The sequence below is a fragment of the Stegodyphus dumicola genome, chromosome 7 (genome assembly GCF_044657685.1).
Source record: "Stegodyphus dumicola isolate Sdum_Otavi_A_Nest chromosome 7, ASM4465768v1".
NCBI lineage: Eukaryota > Metazoa > Arthropoda > Arachnida > Araneae > Eresidae > Stegodyphus > Stegodyphus dumicola.
In genome coordinates this window covers 118,163,480-118,184,467 of record NC_140774.1, presented here as the reverse complement: position 1 = coordinate 118,184,467, position 20,988 = coordinate 118,163,480, and the positions used below count along the sequence as shown (strand labels likewise).

The 20,988-nt window shown below is 33.1% G+C and overlaps 1 protein-coding gene across 1 annotated transcript in view; it reads left to right on the top strand.

Annotated features, from left to right (window-relative positions):
- The window catches only part of LOC118192897 (netrin receptor UNC5C-like), a 606,963-nt gene that overhangs the window by 372,329 nt on the left and 213,646 nt on the right, over positions 1-20,988 (top strand). The window contains exon 5 of the mRNA XM_085820754.1: positions 20,615-20,668. Within this exon, the coding sequence (XP_085676880.1) occupies positions 20,615-20,668 (54 nt within the window). The remainder of the gene's footprint in view (positions 1-20,614; positions 20,669-20,988) is intronic.

Genomic DNA, 20,988 nt, shown 5'->3' with positions numbered 1-20,988 from the left:
AACCTTCAAAAATAGTAATAAAAAAAGGACGTAAGGCAAATAATACGGGGTTGTCTGTGGGACAGTTATTGCGAGTATTTGTCGTGTTATCCAACCGACTGACGTTGACAAGCTACGACAGGGGATAGGGGGGATGCGTTCGATATTGGATGTACATTCCATCGCTGACCCAACCGAGGAAGAAGGGAAAAAAAGATATAGTGTGTGTGTGTGAGAGCCGAAATGTCTTCGGAATGATAGTCATCGTCGCCTCCTTTCGCGCCCCTGTGCTCTTTCTTCTTAGAAGGATTTTACTCCTAGATAGCAAAGGAGTGATATTTCGGATGGGGGTTGGCTTGTCAGATGTTTCGATTTGCAAGCGAAAATGGACAGTTTGCTTTTATCATTTGCTTTATTTCGTTTCGTTTTTGGAAAGACAGTTTGACTTGGAAATGAATTTGGGATTCTGAATGGCAAGCCAAAATTGCTGAAAGACAGTCTCAAAGTTTTGATATTGTATTCGTAGTATCCATTGATTGGGGGTCCTCAATTTCGGTTATCCGTAACTCACGGAGCGAGGGAGATTTGGGAAATGAAAGAAATAACCAGTCTGAAATTTACAAAATGCATGCCAAGCGACAATAGGACGTTAAGATGATCTTCAAGAATAACGTGCCTGGAATTGTGTCCGTAGACTACACTGTAGAACGTTTCATAACGTTCAGATTCTTGACCGACGTAGGCCGTCTAGTGACAGATTTGATTTAGAAATTGAACTACTGAACACTAACACTTCTCCCTTGTTTATAATCTTGGCGATAGCGCTTCCTGCATCTGCATTATCGTTATTCTTCTCATGTGAACATAAATATCAATCAATTTCTCTTCAAAATACTTTCATGAAGGCATTTCTTCTTTATACAGACAGCATCTTATGCTTTGTGATAATTTGTAAGCAACTGTTGTATTCGTCTCGTTACATGTGAAAATATCACGGCAAAAAAATCGCGGAGAAACACGCTGCGTAGAAAATCACGCAAGAAGAAAATGCCGACATACAGACATCTTGGAAGAAAAGAAACTAAGGGAAAACCATCGCAGTTCTAAAATATAGTGGTAGAAAATGAAATGATTCAAAACTTTGCAGCTTTAAAACATCGTTTAACAAAATATGACTGTGTACAAATAAGGCACATACAAATCATCGCGTTATGACAGCATTGCAAACACGCGTTTTCTGACAGAAAATTTAAGTGAATTTTCGCGAATTGATTTCTGGGAACAAAGTTTGGTTTGGTTTAGTTTATTTGATTACGGTAAAGCAGTCGAGAGCTATCTGCCTAAAACTCGAAGATGAATACAACAGGGAAAGGGTGTAAAAGACCCTTTTATTGAACAAAATAGTTTACAGACAGCACGGATTTACTTGCTTATACAGTCACCCACTACTTGTGGTGAGAAACGCAAAAGATAATTTAACAACTAAAGTCGAAGGTAAAGAGTAGTGCAAAACTACACAAATCGATTTAACCTCTCAGGCTGATTCAGAAACTTGCACCGGTGACATAATAATTTACAAGAATGCGAAGCCAAGATCCAAAATTCAATAGCTGGTAGAATTAACAACGTGCGCTCAAAATAGCGAAACCACGCTCTAACTAAACCTTTTGCTACTTCAGTTTAAATATACTCTAGTTTACCCTAATTGATTTATATCCTAAAGAGGAAACGCGAGAAAAATAAGAAAAGACAGGAAAGGAATAACTGTTAGTAAAAATAGTAGAACCCTACAGTGTGAGCAAGTTGGCAGCAAGACTAAGTTGGCATATAAAATCTTTTTTGCAACACAATACAATTCAGCATGCGTAGAATAAAAACGTAAATAGGGCATTCATAAAAGAATGGTGTGGTTCTTATCTTACAGGCACACACACCATCGGCAATGGCTATTGCCCAGTCTTCCGCAGCACATCAATTGGTCTTTCATAACTCGCGAAAATGCATGCATCCTCGTATCCACATATAACAGACATAAATTATAAATTTTAATTTGTAAACGGCTCATAACACTAACAAGACATGTCACTTATCTTGTAGATTCATTAGGATTTTAGAAGTAGGAAACACGAAAATTGAGCAGTACCCTCGCCGGGACTCGAACCTGGACCTTTCGAATACGCGCCCAGTGTGCTAACCGTTACACCACGAAGGCATGCAGAAAGGAGGCAGAAAATACCTTATAATCCCAGTTCATAATCTGTGATCTTTTAACCGGTTGAATAGTTTGCCATTCAAAAGAAATGCCAAAGGACATAAACAGAGAGCAAATCATGCAGCTCAAGTTTATGAAATAGTTCTGATAATGAGGTTTCTTGGCCGAGATGCTTCTTTAAGCCAATGAATGGCTGCCCCGTTATAGTCTAAAATTTAAGAAAAAGTGTGCTTATCTTGGGCCACTCGATGCATATCCACATAGCAATCAGATGTATCCTAAATCTGGTGTAGCATCATCCCTGCAAGAGCTAGTTGTGCCTAGTTACCCTATCACAAAGTTCCTAAATTGATGTGGGGAAGGGTGACACATGAATGCTTTCTTTAAAATACTCCAAAAAGAAAGAAATTGTATATGATGAAAGATACGCCAAATGGGATGGTCAGAAAAGAAAGTTGTGTTCATTTGCAAGCATGCTCGATCCACTGTTACAATACAGAAGCATGCATATTTGTATGAAAACAAGGGAGGGGAGTTCCATACACTAGAATATAATTATCTCAGCTGGTGTTCAATAATGTCCAATCGGATTTCCACTTTATCTAGAAACCAGTCAGCTTTTTTCAGGGAGGAAAGCAGTTTTTTGTAAAGCGGTGCTCAAAATGTGTTGACGTTTTTAGAGTCCTGATGCTGTGTCTCTTTAAACTACGAGCAAAATTTATGCTTTATTGTAATTAAAGATCTGAAATATTAAAATAGAAGTATATAAGAAACGCCACCATCTTAGAAGCAGTCATTCAGAAAATATAAAAAGCGAGCTTCTAGCAGTGCTTGAGAAATTTGGAGAGTGGCTGCTGCTGAGGGTATGAGGAGAAATGAGAAAAGAATTTGTTATTTACTTTTAAACTGCGCAATTTTCTTATGTATTTATATATATTATTTCAATACATCTGAAATTAGTGAGAAATAATAATGTATGCATCTAATCTCAACAGAAATTAACCTGACTTCGAATTAAAGCACTTTACGATTTCGATAGCTGTGCAAGAAGAAATCCCAAGTCTATAATTTAGAAGATGTTATGCGGTATTTCCGCCCGTAGATTTTTAGCACAAGTTTCCAAAAATGTTTTAAATACTGGAGTAATTTTCCTCTTTCTTAATGTGTACAGAGAATGAGTTTACCTAAATTTCCAATGGATTCCTCCTTAAATTTAAATGATTTGACCATTGTATTCGTCTTAATAACAAGGAAACCCCTAGCAAACCCCCTACGAAAGTCGTACTGAATTTTTCCCTTCTAATTATTGAACTTTATGCCAACCTTATACAAAAGCCGACAAATCACAGAGAGGTAAACGGAAACTGACTTTCAGTCAAGATTTCGTTGAGTCAGCTGCACATTTACCTTCTCGAATTATTTAAGGTTTATTTGAGGCTTAAAGAGTAGCAGAGACAACAATAAGACGAAATTCAAATTAGAAGGAAGCAGATATGAAGATAATTTGTTAGATATTTTAATGCTAATATAACTACATATTCTTATTGGAATGTAGATTTAAAGAAATTATATTGTGATAGTTACTTGTAGTTTATCGATAGCTACTTTTCATTTGTTACGTTCTTACTGTAACAGCGTCCTTCGGAAATTAAATTATTCGCATAATTTTCTCCCCTTCACCTTCGAACAATAAACTTAGTAATAAAGGGGGCAAAATACGCGAGGAAATACGATAGCTCAAATAGTGAACACACACCAAACATTTAAGTTTGTTATATGTTTTAGCTTTCTGACATTATCAGTTCGATTTCACTTGTGAACTCTTCTTCCTATATCGAACGAAACTGGCATTTTTAATAATACGATGTGAGGAAAGCAAAAATATAGACTAGGTTGGTTTCTAAAATACTCTTCTTTAACGGTTTTTTCGAAAAAGAAAAAAAATAATATAGCAATTTAAATAGAACCCGTTTACTCCTCCTATGGAGGAAAAAAGTACGTATTTTAAAAAAGGAAATAGTTTCCCCAAATCTTTTCCTTGCTGTGGCAAACCGACGCTTTCGTTTAATAAGATATCAAAAAGTATTTACTCTCGCGGAAATGTGAAAGAAGGCCGAAAGAAGAGAAATTTTGAATTTTTCTTTTAAGTTTTCTTTTTTAGAGGTGGCTTCATATTTAGTCGATGTTTGCAAAAATGCATCTAGTTAGTGGCTTGTTCTCAAGGGGAAATTTCTTCTTTTCACTGGTCGGTTCCTTCGCGATCGTTTATTTGTTCGAGATGGCGTCTCTACTTATTGCTTTTCCAACACTTTTTTTCCGCATAGGTGAAAACGTATGGCTTCCGTCTCTCTGGCATTATAGCTACCTGTTGGCTTTATTTAGTTGTTAATATTTCCTTACTTTTCTATTGCTACGTTTCGGCTGCTATTGTCGGAAAAAGAGATTTTGCGTGTGATGATACTTTGACTGAACGCAACCAGAAGATTTTATTTCATATTTTCCGTAATTGCAGTACTTCTTCCGAAGGTATCTGTATTTTGTTCTTTGTTATTTACAAACCAAGTACGAGCTACTGATGTGAGTAGTGTAAGTGCTGCATCCTTTGCTGAAACAAAATAAAACATTTTTCTTTCTTTCTTTTTTTTTTTTTTTTTTTTTTTTTTTTTTTTTTTTTTTTTTTTATTTGTGCACTTTTTTCTCTTATATTATCGTTCATTCGAAGCAAAAGTGTCATATTTTTAAACACTGAAAATATTTCTTAGAAGAGTGTCCAAAATATGTGGCCCATTAGTTATTTCACGTAACCCTACCATATATAAAAACTTAAATAATAGAATGAAATTAATATAAAATAATAAAACTATATACATATATATATATATATATATATATATATTGTTTCATAAGAAAAAAATCGAATTTAATTAAATAAATTAATTAAATTTAAATACAAATTTAAATTTAAATTTGTATTTCAATTTAATTAAATAATTCTTTGCGCCATTGCTGCAAGGAATGAAATTTAAATTTAAACAAATTAATTTTAAATTTTAACAAACACGTATAAAAGTAAAAAAGCAAATTTAAAGCCAAAATTAAAAAAAAAGCAACTATAAAGAAAAAAAAAAATGTGTAAACATATAAAAGATTTAATAGATTTAATTCTCGAACTAATCTACAATATCATTTAAATTCAGAAGCATAAGCAAATCAAGTGCAAAACCAAGCCATGAAAATAAATTCACTAATTTAGCAAATTAAAATTAATCCAAACAATTTTTTTAAAAATGCATAAGTGAATGACTGTTGAGCAGGCAGGAGACAGACTTATCAAGGAGAAGTTGCCTCCAAACCTAACTCCCCAATCATTCAATTCGTGTTTCGTCATTCATGCAGGCAAGGGTAAAAGTCAAAACCAAAAGTAAAAAGTGAAGAAAGTCCAAAAAGAAATACCAATAAAGTGGTACCCTTAGAAATTAGCATTTAAGAATTAAAGTTTTAAAAGGAAAATACTAATGATGTCTTTTGAGAAACAAGTAAGTAAAGTCAAGTATTAAATTAAACTTTTTTAAAAAAATTAAATTAAAAAAAATTAATTTTTTATAAAAAATAATCTAGAAACTAATGTATTTTAGAAACCCTTGTCTACAGAAACCTCCCCGACACGAATATGCATATCAATAAAAAGAAACTAAAAAGGAACTAGACATAATCCAAATAAACCAATAAGAAACATAAAGAACTAATTCTAATTTTTAAAAAACAAATATATACTTAAAAATATAATTTCATATCTAGAAAATACTTAAATACTACATAAAAAATTTTAAAAAATACTTAAAGCAAGTAAATAGTATACAAAACAATAGTTTTGAAAACAAAATATAAATATGCCTAGTATTTTCGCGCATTAAGCTGCAGAAAATTATCATTAAAGACATAAAGTAAGAAATTTAGAACTATATATATATATATATATATATGCGCATTTAATAAATAAAAATATTTATCAACTAAATAATTAGTAAAATTGAATATTTACATTTAATTAATTAATAAAGTGAATTAGTTAATATTTATCAAATAAATAATAAGGCTTAAATTATACATCAAGAGATAATTGAATTAAAAATTAAATAAAAAAAAAAGGTCAGAAGTCTGACAAGAAGTACATAAATCAAAATTGAAAACTGAAACAAAACAAATCTATAAAATAATATAAGAAATTGTTGAAAATTCGTTCTTCTTTTTTAAGGAGCGGCCGAGGAATTTCCCAACAGCGCCAGTTTTCTGAATTATATCTAGATGAGTATGAATTCTTGAAATAATTCAAAAGAACGTGCCAAATAAAAAAGTCAATTTAATTAAAATTGTTAATTGAAGTCCGTTAAAAGTGTAAGGAAGTAAATTTAAAAGAAAATTAAATTTTAATTAATTATCAACCTATAATCTAATCCCTGGTTCTAAAATAAAAATTCTGTAAAAAGAAACAGGATAAAAAAATTTATTGAAATAAGTTGTGTTGTCTATTGATAGCTTTATGGTACTGACGAAACTACTTGCATTGTTCCGCCTTGCATTATTTATTTTTCATTAGACGGTTGTTAAAATTTAATAAATTTAAAATTGTTTTTTGTACTGTTTTTCTAGTTTTGGGCTCAATTTCAATGTTTTAATTTGCTTAAATTGTTGCCGGATGTCTTTTTGATTCTAGCCTGTAGAATTTGGACGCACGAATGGACTTACAGATTTAATTTATTTTTTCATGATCTAAGATTAATTTCATATATTTGTGCATTTTTCAGTTCAGAACGAGACTTTTTATTTTACGTTTCTCGATATAACAATCCTCCTGATGAGATGTAAAATCCATTTGCCTGTATTTTTTGCACTTACATTATGTAAATGGTAATATCTGTACGAATTTCGTTCTTGTACCCGATTGGTTTGTCTGGGGATTTGGAACCCTTTTGTATTCTCGGTAGTCTTTTACAACACTTTTATACGTTAGCAATTTGATGGGTTTTATTTATTTTTTTTTGTGGGGGGGGGAGGGGGTCGGTTGGATTTATTTAACTAAAAAATGCGATGCCTATGCCTAAACTTTCTATGAAAACTGGCTTGTATTCACGTTACAGAAGTGAAGAAAGTGCCTCTGCAGACAACCCGTTCGCCTTTGAGCTTGGGTCGAACTAATAAAGAGCGGTTTTATCCACTGCGCCTATAGAACTTAAAAGTAATATCACTGGAAATTTTAAAAGGGCATGCAATATTACTTATCTTGATGTGCATACCGCTGAATATACTATTTTGATGGACCTGTTTATTAATATACATATTTAATATTTGTGTTTTTAAAATGGATGTAACTTAAAGTGTAATTCTTGAACGACGTGGAATTTTTGGTGAAATTCATGATATTAGTGTATCACATAAGTAAAAAACCCTCAGTTTTCAAATATTTTAAATTCTGACTCTTTCTTAAGTAATAATATAAGTTTGTTTTGCTAACTTTTATATTATTTATTTTACTTTTATACCATATATATTATTTCCTTTCCCACATATATTTTTCACTTTTGATTTGCAAAAAGTATATTAATATCATAGGACTATTAATAAGCTTACAGGAAATTTTTGAAGTCATTGCGTAATAGTATTCAAATTTATGATATTTTTTCTTAATCGAAAGTTTAGATCAAGGGTTTAATGTCCTTGCTGAAGCTTTCAAATTTATCTGTCTTTTATAAAAGAGAACTTTTGTGCATAAAAAGAACTCTTTAAAACTGCACTAAGCCTTATCTCTTTTTTTTATTTATTTTTATTTATTATTTTTATTACTTTAAGAAAAGAGCAGTAGAAAAATGAGTATGTGGTGTATTTTTTTTTTTTTTTTCTTTTGCAAGTGCATGGTTTATATGTTGACAAGCATTGTACGAACCAAGATATATATTAAAACATTAGCCTACACAAAAGGAAGCAACCGATCGTCTGTAGTCCCCTTCTGGTATTTAGACGAGGGGGAAGGAACCCCTGTGGTGCGCGACTTCCATCAAGGGGGTTGTTCCATAGAAAAGTACCTTTTCTCCATGAATAAAATTCAATTTAAAATTCATTTAACGATCCCCGGCTGAAATATCCTTTTCTTTGTGTTCGACCCGAGCAGAAAGAGTCCGAATTTCGTTACACGGCATGCCCCGCTGAGCTGCGTTTGCGCATGCGTGAACGAATAAAATAACTTCATGGTTCATCGAGAAAGCAAATGCGATTTCTTCTTTCAGAAACTTCACTTCGGTCATTTATCCTCTAACTATTAAGGAAAGCATTTTATTATAACTTTGCTCTTAGTGATCAACTTAGGATAATGTGACCTTTCGTCTGCGGAATTTCCATAATATACTAGCTCCAAAAGTATATTCTAATATTCAACGTAACAAAGGATAGTCTTGCCTGAGTGTCTAAATTGTAAAAAATAAATAAATAAATAAGTAATGTTGCTTCTGAAGAAATATATTTTCTTTTAATACACTAAATGCAATGTTTATGACAATCTGAACATTAGCATGCATCTTTCTAAGAATATTAAATCATTCATTTTTTAAAATTATAATGGAAGCGAAACAACTGTTATAACTGCATGGCATTTGTTATCGAAACTGCTTTAAACACGGCTGAAAATTTCTGTGTTTTTAGATTTAGAGGTAAATTCGGATAGCGATCTTATGTTTGATAATTTGAGACTATATAAGATTCAGATCAGGGATTTTTAATCTCTGTCTTACCTCGAGTTCTTTTAAAAAAATGTTTTCTTCATCTACCCCTTTATATTTCTCTGTATAATATACAATATGCAACATAATCGCAATACAAAAGATAGCGCATAAATAACATAAAGATAACAACCAACCTAAGAATATTAATAAAAGTTTTAAAAATCGGTAATTAGGGTAATGTATTATTTTTCATATTATTATTTTTATTTTAGAAATATAAACAAATTTTCAGATATAAAATCGCAGATTTCAATTGCACAAAATCTTGATTTTAATTAATGCGATGACTGCTTTTTGTATATTGATGCAATTTTTTGAATATTTGGCGCAAAATTGTTTAATCTAATTCTTAATCACTCCATTTAGAAATATTTAGTCTGTTTCTTGTTTTCCGTAACTGACTTGACAAAAAGGCAGCTTCCACTTGGTAAGAACAGGGAAAGATCAATTATTTTCCTGTAACAAATTTTGCGTCATTTCTCTCTCCGAAACTGTGCCAATGTGTTTTTAATAAGACTTTATGATAATGCTCAATAAGCAATTAATTACCAATTTTATTTAACTTTATTAGATATATTTTTAAATGAATGAGATTTTAATAAAGCCGATCAATTGCCGGTGCATATTCCGTTATATATCCCCAGTCAATCCCTTGATCATCATAGACCGCCTTTAAAATTTCATCACTTTTAAAAAACTTTGGTTTAGATAAATCCAGAATTTTGTAATTCAATAGTGCATTTAACAAACATTACACATTTCTAAGGATGGAATCAGTCTTCATTATGTTGCGAACAAAACTGCTGTACTAATTTCTTCTTCGTGGTGTTAATATCAGCCTGAGCAGTTAAGTATGTTTACTAGTTTTTGTGTTTCACGGTTAAATGGATGTGCATGTACTATAAAAAAACACATAAAATACTAACTTTAGGTTGCAATAATCCCTTAGCTCTCTATTTTAATTTGTATATTTCCAATTTCCATTCTAAAAATAGTATCTGATAATAACAAATATCTCTAACTGCGCCATTTTAAAACTAACCCTTGTAACATTTTTACATAACTCTAATGATGCAGAGGCTTGCATAAGAGTTCAACTAGTAATAATTTCAGACAGTTAAAATTAGCCAATCAAATTACATCTTAACTGAAACTAATTCGTTCTGAGCTAAGATCTCATATTGAACACGTCGCATTTCGCTCTCCGCTTCTCTTCTGCCATGCTACTCCCTGCTTCTGCTCTCTTCAAATGTATTTCAGATTTGTAAACAGTTCCGATATAGTTCTTCAAGAACAGGCACTTAGTACTCCACTTTATCTGTAATGGCTTTCAAATGTTATATCATCTGTGGCTGCCATATGCTTCTTTCTGCCATCAACATCTGCCTTCAATATTCCAAATTATTTTGTGTATAAATTTATATTTTATAACATTAGTTCCTGTGAAGAAAATATGGTAAAGTGTATGAATGAGATTACATTGTAGTAGGGAGAATGTTTCCTCTTCTCCTTTTTATGTAATGCAGGCGAAGGAATTTATGCTTTCAGAAATACTCTTTTTGTCGTTTAAAGTAATGCAGTTAAAGACTGTGGATTTATCTAATCTAATATATTCTGACATGCCTAACGCTTTTTTTGGCTGGTTAGTTGATACCTGGACAGTTGAATATGGCAAAACAGAGGAGAGATGCTTTAGTTGAGGACTGTATAAGGGAAACTGTATCGTATGTTACACATAGGTAGAACCACGACACCGGCCTTCTAGCCAGTTCGTTCTCCGGTATTCGAGCCCGGGTCGAATTACAAGTGTTTAGCAGTCTTAACCATTTGGCCGCTGGTTGGCCATTTTTATCCAATATAGTCGAAGCCTTTGGATTTGAATAGTTTTGTACTTGTTGAAATGTTCTTTTTTCTCTTTTTATACCACCAGGATGAAGACGAAAGTTGTGGATCACTTCATATTCAGGCATGTTCTTTTGGGCAAAAGAGGGAAATTATTGCCGTTATTTCGATGTGTGTTCTAAACGAATATTTAAAATTTACATTCTTTTGTACTTTTTTCATTAATAGAGCTTTTATATATAAATAAATCGTTTTTAATAAGATAATCATCATTCTTATTAGAACGTTTTTAATTTCATGTATTTTGCCCAAACTTTCAAACATTCAGGTACTTATGTTTCTTCTTTAACTAAAAAAGCAAAACACAGTTGATGTTTTTATCACTTACTGTTTATGAAACACCCATTGTTTACCGTTAATCTGTTAACTAAAGTTGATTAAATTATATATTTTAGCGTTTATTGTTTTATCAGTTCTTTGTTGATAAAATATTAAAAGCTTTATCTTTTTAAACATTATTGTCTTTTTCTCAATTTTTTTGTTTCTTAGTTCTTTTTAATGCTTTTGATATTGAACAAAGAAGAAAAAACTCGCACAGAATTTTATTTTGTTAAATATCAAAAACATTATGAAAATAATTTTGTGTCATTTATGTTTAAGTTTGTTCTTATGAAATGTTATTTTAACTTATTTCTTTCTGTTCTGCTTCTTTTTTGCCCCGAGGATCGCTCAGTCTAGTTTTTATGTAGATTTGAGTGACAAGCAGGTACTATAAAATTTAAAGATTTCCGAACGTGTTAAAGTTTTGCCCTGCTTTCCGCTTACCATGCCGGTTGGAGAAAGATGTCTGCTGGCGAAGTTAATGGTGGTCTTGTTGGGAATACTGGATTGCAAGGAATGAGATTAGATACCGTTTTTGTAAACGTGTGTTTGAAATTCTAATTTATATCCTTTGTGAAACAAAGCTTTGAATTTTCAACCAGGTCAAGGTTGGCTGGTAAATTTGTGTGTGTATATTTTAATTTAAGCTCTCGCAAGTGGTGAGGTAGAATAAACTTAAACTATTTGAATTCTGTGTCTATATGATTGATGGTAGATATTCTGGTGAACCTCAAAGACCACATGTAATACCTTATTGATAATGTATTGATATAATTAAGTTATTTTTAACCCACAATAGATGTTACGGTTTCTTTCAAAAAGATAACAACAAGGACATTAAAAGATACTTTTAACTACACTTTAGAAGCCACATTTTCACACCGAAGAATGACATTATTGAAATTTGATTGCATTTTATATGTAACTGCAAAGAAGGCTGATGATCGTTAAAATTTGCATTATATGCAGAATCCGATCTTCGCTTGGTAAAAATTGGATACTTTGATGTACCAATGAAATACGTCATAGATTTGAAAGAACGCATATTATGAAAAAAATTCACGGGTCTGAGGAATTTGAGCACACCTGCAGATCTCTGTTCATTTATGTTCCATTTTCAAGAAATCACCTTCCAAAAACCCGGGTCATGTGCTTTCTTTCTGTGGCTTCGGTTTTCCTCTGTGACTGGACCTCGACTGTTCAACTCCCGTCTCTTTGACATCGAGGTTAATGTCTCTGTCAATCCAAGACATCGACGGGTGGGAAGCGACGCCCAGACGATCGCGGGAGAGACCTCCCTTCCTTCCCTACCCATGCGGAGAATGTACCCCAGGGGTGTTTCTCGAGATTTAATCTGATCGGGATGGACGGTTTTCTGATGGGGATTCCTTTATCGTTTGCTCTTATATCGAAAACGAAAGGCTGAATGCAATATATCAAGTATTCTGTTTCTAAAGCATTGTTGTATGCCTACGTAATCTTGTAATCTTTCGTGTATCAAATTCGTATGTTATACGTAATCTTGTAATCTTTCGTGTATCAAAGGTATTTAATTTCATAAAATTAAATAAATAAATAAATATTTTTGTGGAAGATTTATCGAAGTACCATTTTCAATGATAAAACATATGTGTTTAATTTTTAGGTGACATTTTATTGGCAGCTAATGCTTTGATAAAAATTATTAATCATAGAGAAGATATCTGGTGTTATAATGAACATCAGCATAGTCATATGAGTCATAGTTGAAATAAGACAAGCAATGAATCGCTTCCAGTGAATCTCTGAGATGCGTTGCAGAAATACTTAAAAGTCAGGATGATGTAAAAAAATCGCAATCATGACATATTTAAATATTTATTTTTAGTTTAATTGATATTTGCACCTACAAATAATTTGACGCACAATTTGTGCTTGTTCTAAAAAGTTTACATTTCCAATATTTTTATGATAAGATCAGAAGTAGCAAGCAGCAGTTTAGCCAGGCCAGCGAGCCGAAGCGAAGTGCGTCAGCCATTATGCAGGTTTAGTTCAACAAGAGAAAAGTTTTGATTTAGAATTTTTGACTTGAAGTTCCAAATTAGCTATCTCATCCAACATTATCTTAAGAATATCATCCAAAATAAAATAGAGAATAAAAAAGCTATTGCAAAATTAATGCTAGTATTTTCTTTTACATTATTTCATATATATATTACTGTAAATAAAAAAATCAATGTTGTTTTGAGAATAACTAGATTAACAGTTTGATACCTCAAAAGGAAGAATATTGGAAAAATTTAGAATTCAGAGTATTAAAATGGACATTGCTTATTCAAAATATAAAATAAGATATCTATCTCCTTCTTTTTTTATTCAATTCTTTTGCTTATTCTCTTTTCTTACATTCTGAAATGTCTGGGATACTTTTCCGTTAACTCCATACCACACATTTTCTGCGCCATATTTGCGCATTTTGGGTTGTTTCTTCCGTTACACCTTTAGCTCGATAGAAAAATTTCCCCCCAAAGCATTTATGATTTATTTTTCAAGTTTTTCCTTTTTTAAAAAATTTTCTTTGCATTTGGTTTACTGTGAAGTTTTTGTTTCGGGCGGATTCTGAATCAGAAGATTACAACTAGTCCAATTGTAATGATATGTAACAGTTCCCTCTTCGATATTGTCCTTTATTGTGGCTGTGATGTGTATAACAATTTAAAATGTAGTCCTAATTTTTAAAACTTTTATTTCGGGTAACAGATATAAGATCTTCTCTTCTTAGCTATCATGCAAAGTGACTATATCTCAAAGTTTAACCTGGCAACTTGTCGCTCAAGCGTGAAGAGTAACACAACGGGGAAAGGGTTTAAAAAGCTTTTTTTTTTTTTTTTTTTTTACTTATCATAACTCTTTAACAGAAAGGCATGGATTTCGTGCTACAATAACTACTTCCAGTGAGAACTCGCAGATAAATCTAGCAATAAATTCAAAAGGAAGAAGTAGTACTAGACTTCACAATTTAATTTAACCTATGTAGAATATGTAGCCGCTATTAACAGCTGAAGGTCAGAATAGCAACGTGCGCTATACTAGCGAAATCCCACTGTGTCTAACATTCTCGTTTCATCCGTTTAAATAATCTCTTTCATCTTCTTAATTTACATCCTGGCGAGGAAATGCAAGGGTAAATAAAGAATTCAGAAAAGATACCAATAAATAAGTCGTTAATGAACTAAAGGGGAACCCTGCACTGGTAAGATGTTATTTTTCTATATTTAAAATTGTGAAGTTTAAGATCCTAATAATACAATCAATAGAATATCATTTTAAACCTTATTATTATGATTTGCATTTTTGCGAACTGTTTGGGTATTAATTTTAAGATATTATGAGAAGAACGAACTTTAAGGTATCAATTGCATACTTCAGTTACTATTAATTGTTAATTTAGTAATTATTTCTAGCGTTAACAGTGGCATCAGCATCTTCGTTAATATGATTTCTATAGGCGAAGAGAAAAATATAGCGAAGAAAAAAGAAGGACCTAGAGAAAAAAATGAGTGTGGCATGGGCACACTTAGCTAATCACTATTTACGTCTGCAAGTAATGTTTTCGAAAATTTAAGTAATCAAAACCAACCCGAGAGAGATCACTGAAAGTAGACAAAAAATTTTAGTTCTGTCTGTGCGTTCGACGTGTTAACATCAACGCTGAGCATTCAAAAATATTTAGCAATCTTCGTGCGCTCAACTTGTTAACATCAACACTAATACATCAAAAAAATATTCGAGATAAACCATTAGGGATTAAAAACAAGCACTGAACGTTAAATGTCAGTAACTATAGTCAGTAACGGGATTTGGTGCAAAATCATTTTCATGTCTGGGTTTTATCAATCGCATATGTTGGTAACTAAGTAAATATGTTCCACCAAATTGATAGGGCGCTCGTTAGGCACGGAAGTTAATCCGCCTTTGTTATCTTTATTCTGATACCTAAACTCTGAATGTACAAGATGTCTTAGTACTATGTTTCAGAATTTTTAGTAGGGGTATGATGCACCCCAAATGACTCGGAATCATATAGCATTGCAGGGTCTGAAATACTTTTCCGACGCGGTAGATGGCGTTGCGCGAAAGTCCGAAGAGTTCTTGCAGGGAATCGTCATTTCGTACAAGGACGCAGATTTAGTAGGATGAATAATTATACGAACTTGGAGTTAGCCGATATGCATTTGGCATATGGGGCTGCAGATAGTATTGAGTGAGCTGCACAGCGCTTGTACTCGCAACGATATCCTATGAGGCATACACCCAACCATAATTTCTTTGCAAGGCTGCACCGGAGATAGCTGAAACGGATTCCTTCCAAAGAGCCACTATGAGCCTGGCACAATCAACAAGGATTCCTAACATCGAAGAGAATATGCTACATCATGTACAGGCGACTCCAAGTTTGAGTATACGAAGTATGGCGCACGCAGTCGGGATTTCTCTTTCCAGCATTTGGACGATTCTCAGAGATAAGGAAATGCGTCCATATAGCGTGCAGCGTATCCAGGCGCTTCAACCGGGCGATTATCTATCTTGTATTCCTTTTGCATAATCGTATCTTGAAAAGTGCTACTGATCACCTTTTCCTGCTAATGTGTTGTTCACTGAAGAGGCATCCTTCACAAAGGAAGACATATTCAATGCGCATAACGCCCATCTTTGTACGGCAGAGGACCCTCATGCAATAAGACGTCGTGCAGAGTCAATTTGCAATTAATGTTTGGCCAGCATTGTGGGGGATCATTTCATCGGACCTTATCTGTTGCTGTTTCGTCTAATCGCTTGTCTAAACTGCTTGATCTTTCTGCAGCAAGTCTACTGCAGTCTTTGACTATCAGATTTATCCATTGACGCGATGGACAATGTGGTTCCAACATGATGGGGCCCCTGTCCATTTCAGCCATAACGTACGTGTCTTGATTTCTTTTTCTGGAGGCATATGAAGATACTGGTTTTTGACACCCTCGTTGGCAACGCCGAGAACCTGGCTGCGCGAATCGCAGTAGCTGCCGGGAAATCTGAGATATGCCAAGAATATTCCAGAATATTCAGAATTCCATATGCCGTAAATATAATTCCATATGCATTGAAATCGGGTAGAAGAAACTTCGAACACTATGTGTGACTCATGTTACTTTCGTTCATGTAAATTTATTATTAAAACGAATATTAACTTATTTGGAGTCATTTAATTTCTGATGTTTCTGTGTCCACCAGCGCGCCCGGAAGGCATTTCTGACTCGATACTGCTATATGACTTCGAATCACCAGGGTGCACACTACGCCTGCTAAAAGTTCTGAAACGTCGTGCTGAGACACCCTGTATATACTACCTTAAAATTGGTTAGTCTGATTTGTTTGATTATGACAAAACACTAGAGACCTATCTGTTTAAGCGAAGAGATGCATTCTTGGACTGTTTTCTAAGGAAAGAAACTGTGCCCGTTGCGTATGGGAAAAGCCACGGAAACGCCCATGCAGCCAGCTCGTTTGCCAGTATTCGAACTTCGGACCAAACTACTAGCTTTCAGCGACTTGACCGCTCAGCCGCTGATGGGCCTTTGAAGTTGGATTTATTCTTTGTTTTTTTAATCCTGCCTTTCTCAGTCCCATGCAATTCATAGCGTAGCGCGTTTCACGCGTTCCCTTATTCAGTCAAGTATATACTGGTCTTAAATAAAACAATGTAATGATAGCATGCAAAACAATGTAATGATAGCTACATGAAGATTTCAACATAATTAGATAAAAGAGTCATACCTACAGGAACTTTCAGTTACATTATAAAATAAAACAGTCAGCTGGGAAATAAGGAATTAACTGAAGCCTTTCGCTGCTGGCAAATAAATAACTGTCTTATTGTTACAGTTAAAGGAAGTGTAAAACATTGTGAAAACACATAATTCTGAAAATAATAAAAGGTAATTTTATTTCAGGTAAGAGTAAACGTGCATTAAATCTTGGGAAAATAACCGAAGATGTTGGAGCACAGTGGATTAAACCAGCCACTATGTAAAAATTGCTCAATAAGTTCGATAATATAGTAGCCAATAGGAAAGAATTTCCAAAATTGGGCAAATATACGATGTCTAGTAAAAGTAATTTGTACAAAAGAAAAAAAATGTTAATTAAAAAAAAAAAAAAAGAAATCTGAAAGGATTCAGATTTTAACAAATAGAGATATACTATTTAACAATAGTCGCAATAGAGAGATTGTTAAGAATTTTTGTGCTCTCGTTTTAATCTCGCAGTTACTCTATATGTTCTTGGAATCATTTCCATGACACTTTTTATCTTTGCAAGTTTATTATTAAATATCCTTTTCTTCAAAATTACGCCACATAAAATAGATCTTCGTATTAAGTATGCTATTGGAATGTATGTTGGATTTATTTTGACGATTACAGTAACTAATTCTATCAATTACGATGCAGCCTTTCTGGGCCGAAAAACTTTTCTTTACATTATACCTGATTATCTTTAACATTCTTAGCTCCTAAAATACTTGATATGTAAATTACAACCTATTATTTTGTATTCCTGTGAACACCTCATAATGCTTCGGGTTTTTTCGCCATGTAAACAGTCATGAAGATTATATTTCTTAGTTTATTTAATCACTGACTGAGTATTTCGAACTGTTTTTCATTTCTGATTCAAAAGCAATTCCAACAAATAAAACCTAAGGCAAATAAAACTAGGTTACAAAATTGAACAATAAATTACGTTCTTCGCAATTAACATTTATCATAAAAAACTGCAAGTTCAGAATGAAACCTCCCTTCTTCTTGTATAGCGATATTACCCCAGGAAGATTGGCAAAGCTCGAAATTTATTGACATGTCTGCTGCTTAATTGATGCAGAGGGGAAACATTTGCTCTAACTTTCCAGCAGCTCTTCATAATGAAATCCATCCTTCAATATTTCTTTAGGGGGATCGTGGACTGGCTTCTATTTGCTCCTCCCATTTTTGTTTTTACTAATTTTGTGCCGGTCTAATTAAAAAGACACCCTGCTGTCACTTCTCTTTACCAAAATCTTGTAAATGTTTTGGCAACAGGTGTACCATATATATTGCGCAAGAATTTTGGGGTTATTTTTTATGGTTGCAAGGATTTCTGTATATGCTTTTTCCTTGTAGTCATAAAAACAAAGGAAACTCAGTGGGCCAGATAAAAATTGTATATTTTTACAGCTATTTATAATTACCTCTTTTCAGTAGAGCCTATTTAAATTATATAGAACTCTACAGTTAAAACGCTGCTCGATAGCCCATGGTTTCGGACATTACGCTAGTGTTACCTAAAACTGTTTTTAAATAGTGATGCTTTGAGTTAAAGCTTAATAACGAATGTTATTCTTCAAACATCAAAGTCTCTCCCTATGAAGATCGCGTCTCAAAAAATCGTCGATGACCTAGAAATCGATGTATCAAAAAAGAAATTTCCTGCTAGGTGAACTTCAGAATTATCTCTGATCAAACATGAAAAATAGTGCCAAACAGAAACTTTACTTTTTTGAAGTAAGAAAATACTGCACAAAATCGGTTTCATATATTTTCAAATTATGCCACAGAAATATTAATCATATGGAAATCGCATTTGGGGAATTCACTGTCGTATATTATTCAAAATTATATTACGGCAGTCTTTAACACATGTAGACCAAGAGGGAGAATTTGCCGCCGACGTAGCGTTTGCCTGCTTGTGTGTTGTCATCCTCTTCTCCTGACCAGTACAAAATGGTTTAACCCTATGGTGCAACCTGGAAATCATTCGCGTAAATGAGATGGCTAAATGAGCACTGGCGTCGTCCAGTCCAGACAAAAGATTTCCACAAAATCCTTTATCATTCGGAGGGCGAGTAGTAGCGTAAGTAGAAGCGACTAGTAGACTGATATCGACTGCATTTACCTGTAAGCTCTCCTATTTGCGGAGAAGTTCTAGGCTCCGATGACCGAAGCTTTTACCAAGGTATTCAATTAAAGACCACCCTAAGGCTACTGTCACATGTCCAAAGTGTATTACATTTGTCTATTGTCTCATAACGAACAACTGTTTCAAAAAAGGTTTCTACCAATTTTACCACTGAAAGAAAGACGCGCGATTTTTGCCTCTGTTTCGCAGAAAATTGCATGTTGTTTGTTTCCATCAACCAGCGAGCTTTCAGCACTGTATCAAATCATCATTTGTAATGGAGAAGTAGCTTTTCCTTTGTGTGGTAACTCCAAAGTGATTCGTGGTAATGGCTGCTTTATATCATGTGAGAAAGCAAAACATTGTACTAACCATTTGTTCGTCGGAAAAGCTTTGATTGTGTGATGCGCCCTATAGAAAGATATAAAGCTCTTACGTTTGCTTTTAATCTTCGGTGAGATATACCTTATCGAAAGTAAAAAAAGGATTGAATAGCACAACCAACTTATATCACTGTAGTAACAATCAATCAATGTGAAAGTATAAGTATCAGTCAGGTTCAAATGGAAGACATACGAATACCGGCTCCTTATATGTCAATTCGTAGAAAACTGTATTCCTGGAGAGACTCATCCTCGATTTGATTTCTGGTTGTAGCACAATCTTTTAAACATCAATCTTAAGCATGTATAAGAATAGTATACTTAAGAACTGAATCTTAGTTAGTTAAATAAAGTATTTTGTTTATTAATGGTTGCAAATACTGAGAATAAAAGGTACAGATATTTTCCTTCAGGTTTTTTATTACAAACAACTCGATACTAATTGCCATTTTTGGTAATCTGTAATAGAGTATATGAGCTTTAGGGAAGTTTTGTAATAATTCCATCATTTTTATCATATATCAACATTATTTTACACCATATACCACATATAACTAATTTATTTTATAAAATTTTAACATAGTTACTACATTATCTATTTTTAAGCGCGAGGGTCATCTACATTTTTTGTTGGTTATTTGATAGCGTGGCAATCACCTCTATCAGTCTAACTTATTTAGCATTTAAAGGCACTAAAGAGTCATCTAGGGTTTTATCCAGAACAGAAGTTCAGATATACTTGCAGTTTTGATGGTTACTTAATTCAGCATAACAGAAGGAAAATTATATATATATATCATCCAGGATGTTTCAGAGGCTCCTCTTAGAATTCTCTGTGCTTCTTCAGTAAGACTAAAATTACAAAAATATGTAATAACTTTGCGTAAATAAAGTTTGCAATGAAGTTATTTTCCATGAAACTGTTCTTATAGCAAATATCCGTCATTTGCATTTCGACATTTTCCTAATTTTCAATCTCTTTACCCTAAACAGCATAGAATTAATTTGCCCTACATGCATAATATTTATTAATAGTAGTAGTGTTATTACTTGGTTACTGTACCAGTACTTATCTGAATTTTCTTTAATTTCAGCTGGGAAAGAAAAAGAGCCTGCTCTTTCTTATGGCACTGAAGCCCAGGAAGAAGGTAAGTCTATTTTGTTTATTACTTCCATCATTACTCTCGTACTGTAGTAAACCCTAATTTAGTTAATTTTTACATTCTTCGTTTTAATTAGGCAGACTGCTTTGAAAAATTACTAAACTAAATTTCTTTTGAATAATTGGACGTAGGGGCCACGGTTCTGGCCTAAGAAATTAAGGTATCTGCCTACGTTCGGAGCACTTTTTTTTAAAAACATAGAATTCTGATGAAATATATATTTATTTAGTCAAAATATGATATCAAATCATGAAAATAGATAACTTTTTAGGAATATTTTTATAAATTTTTGAAATATATGCAAT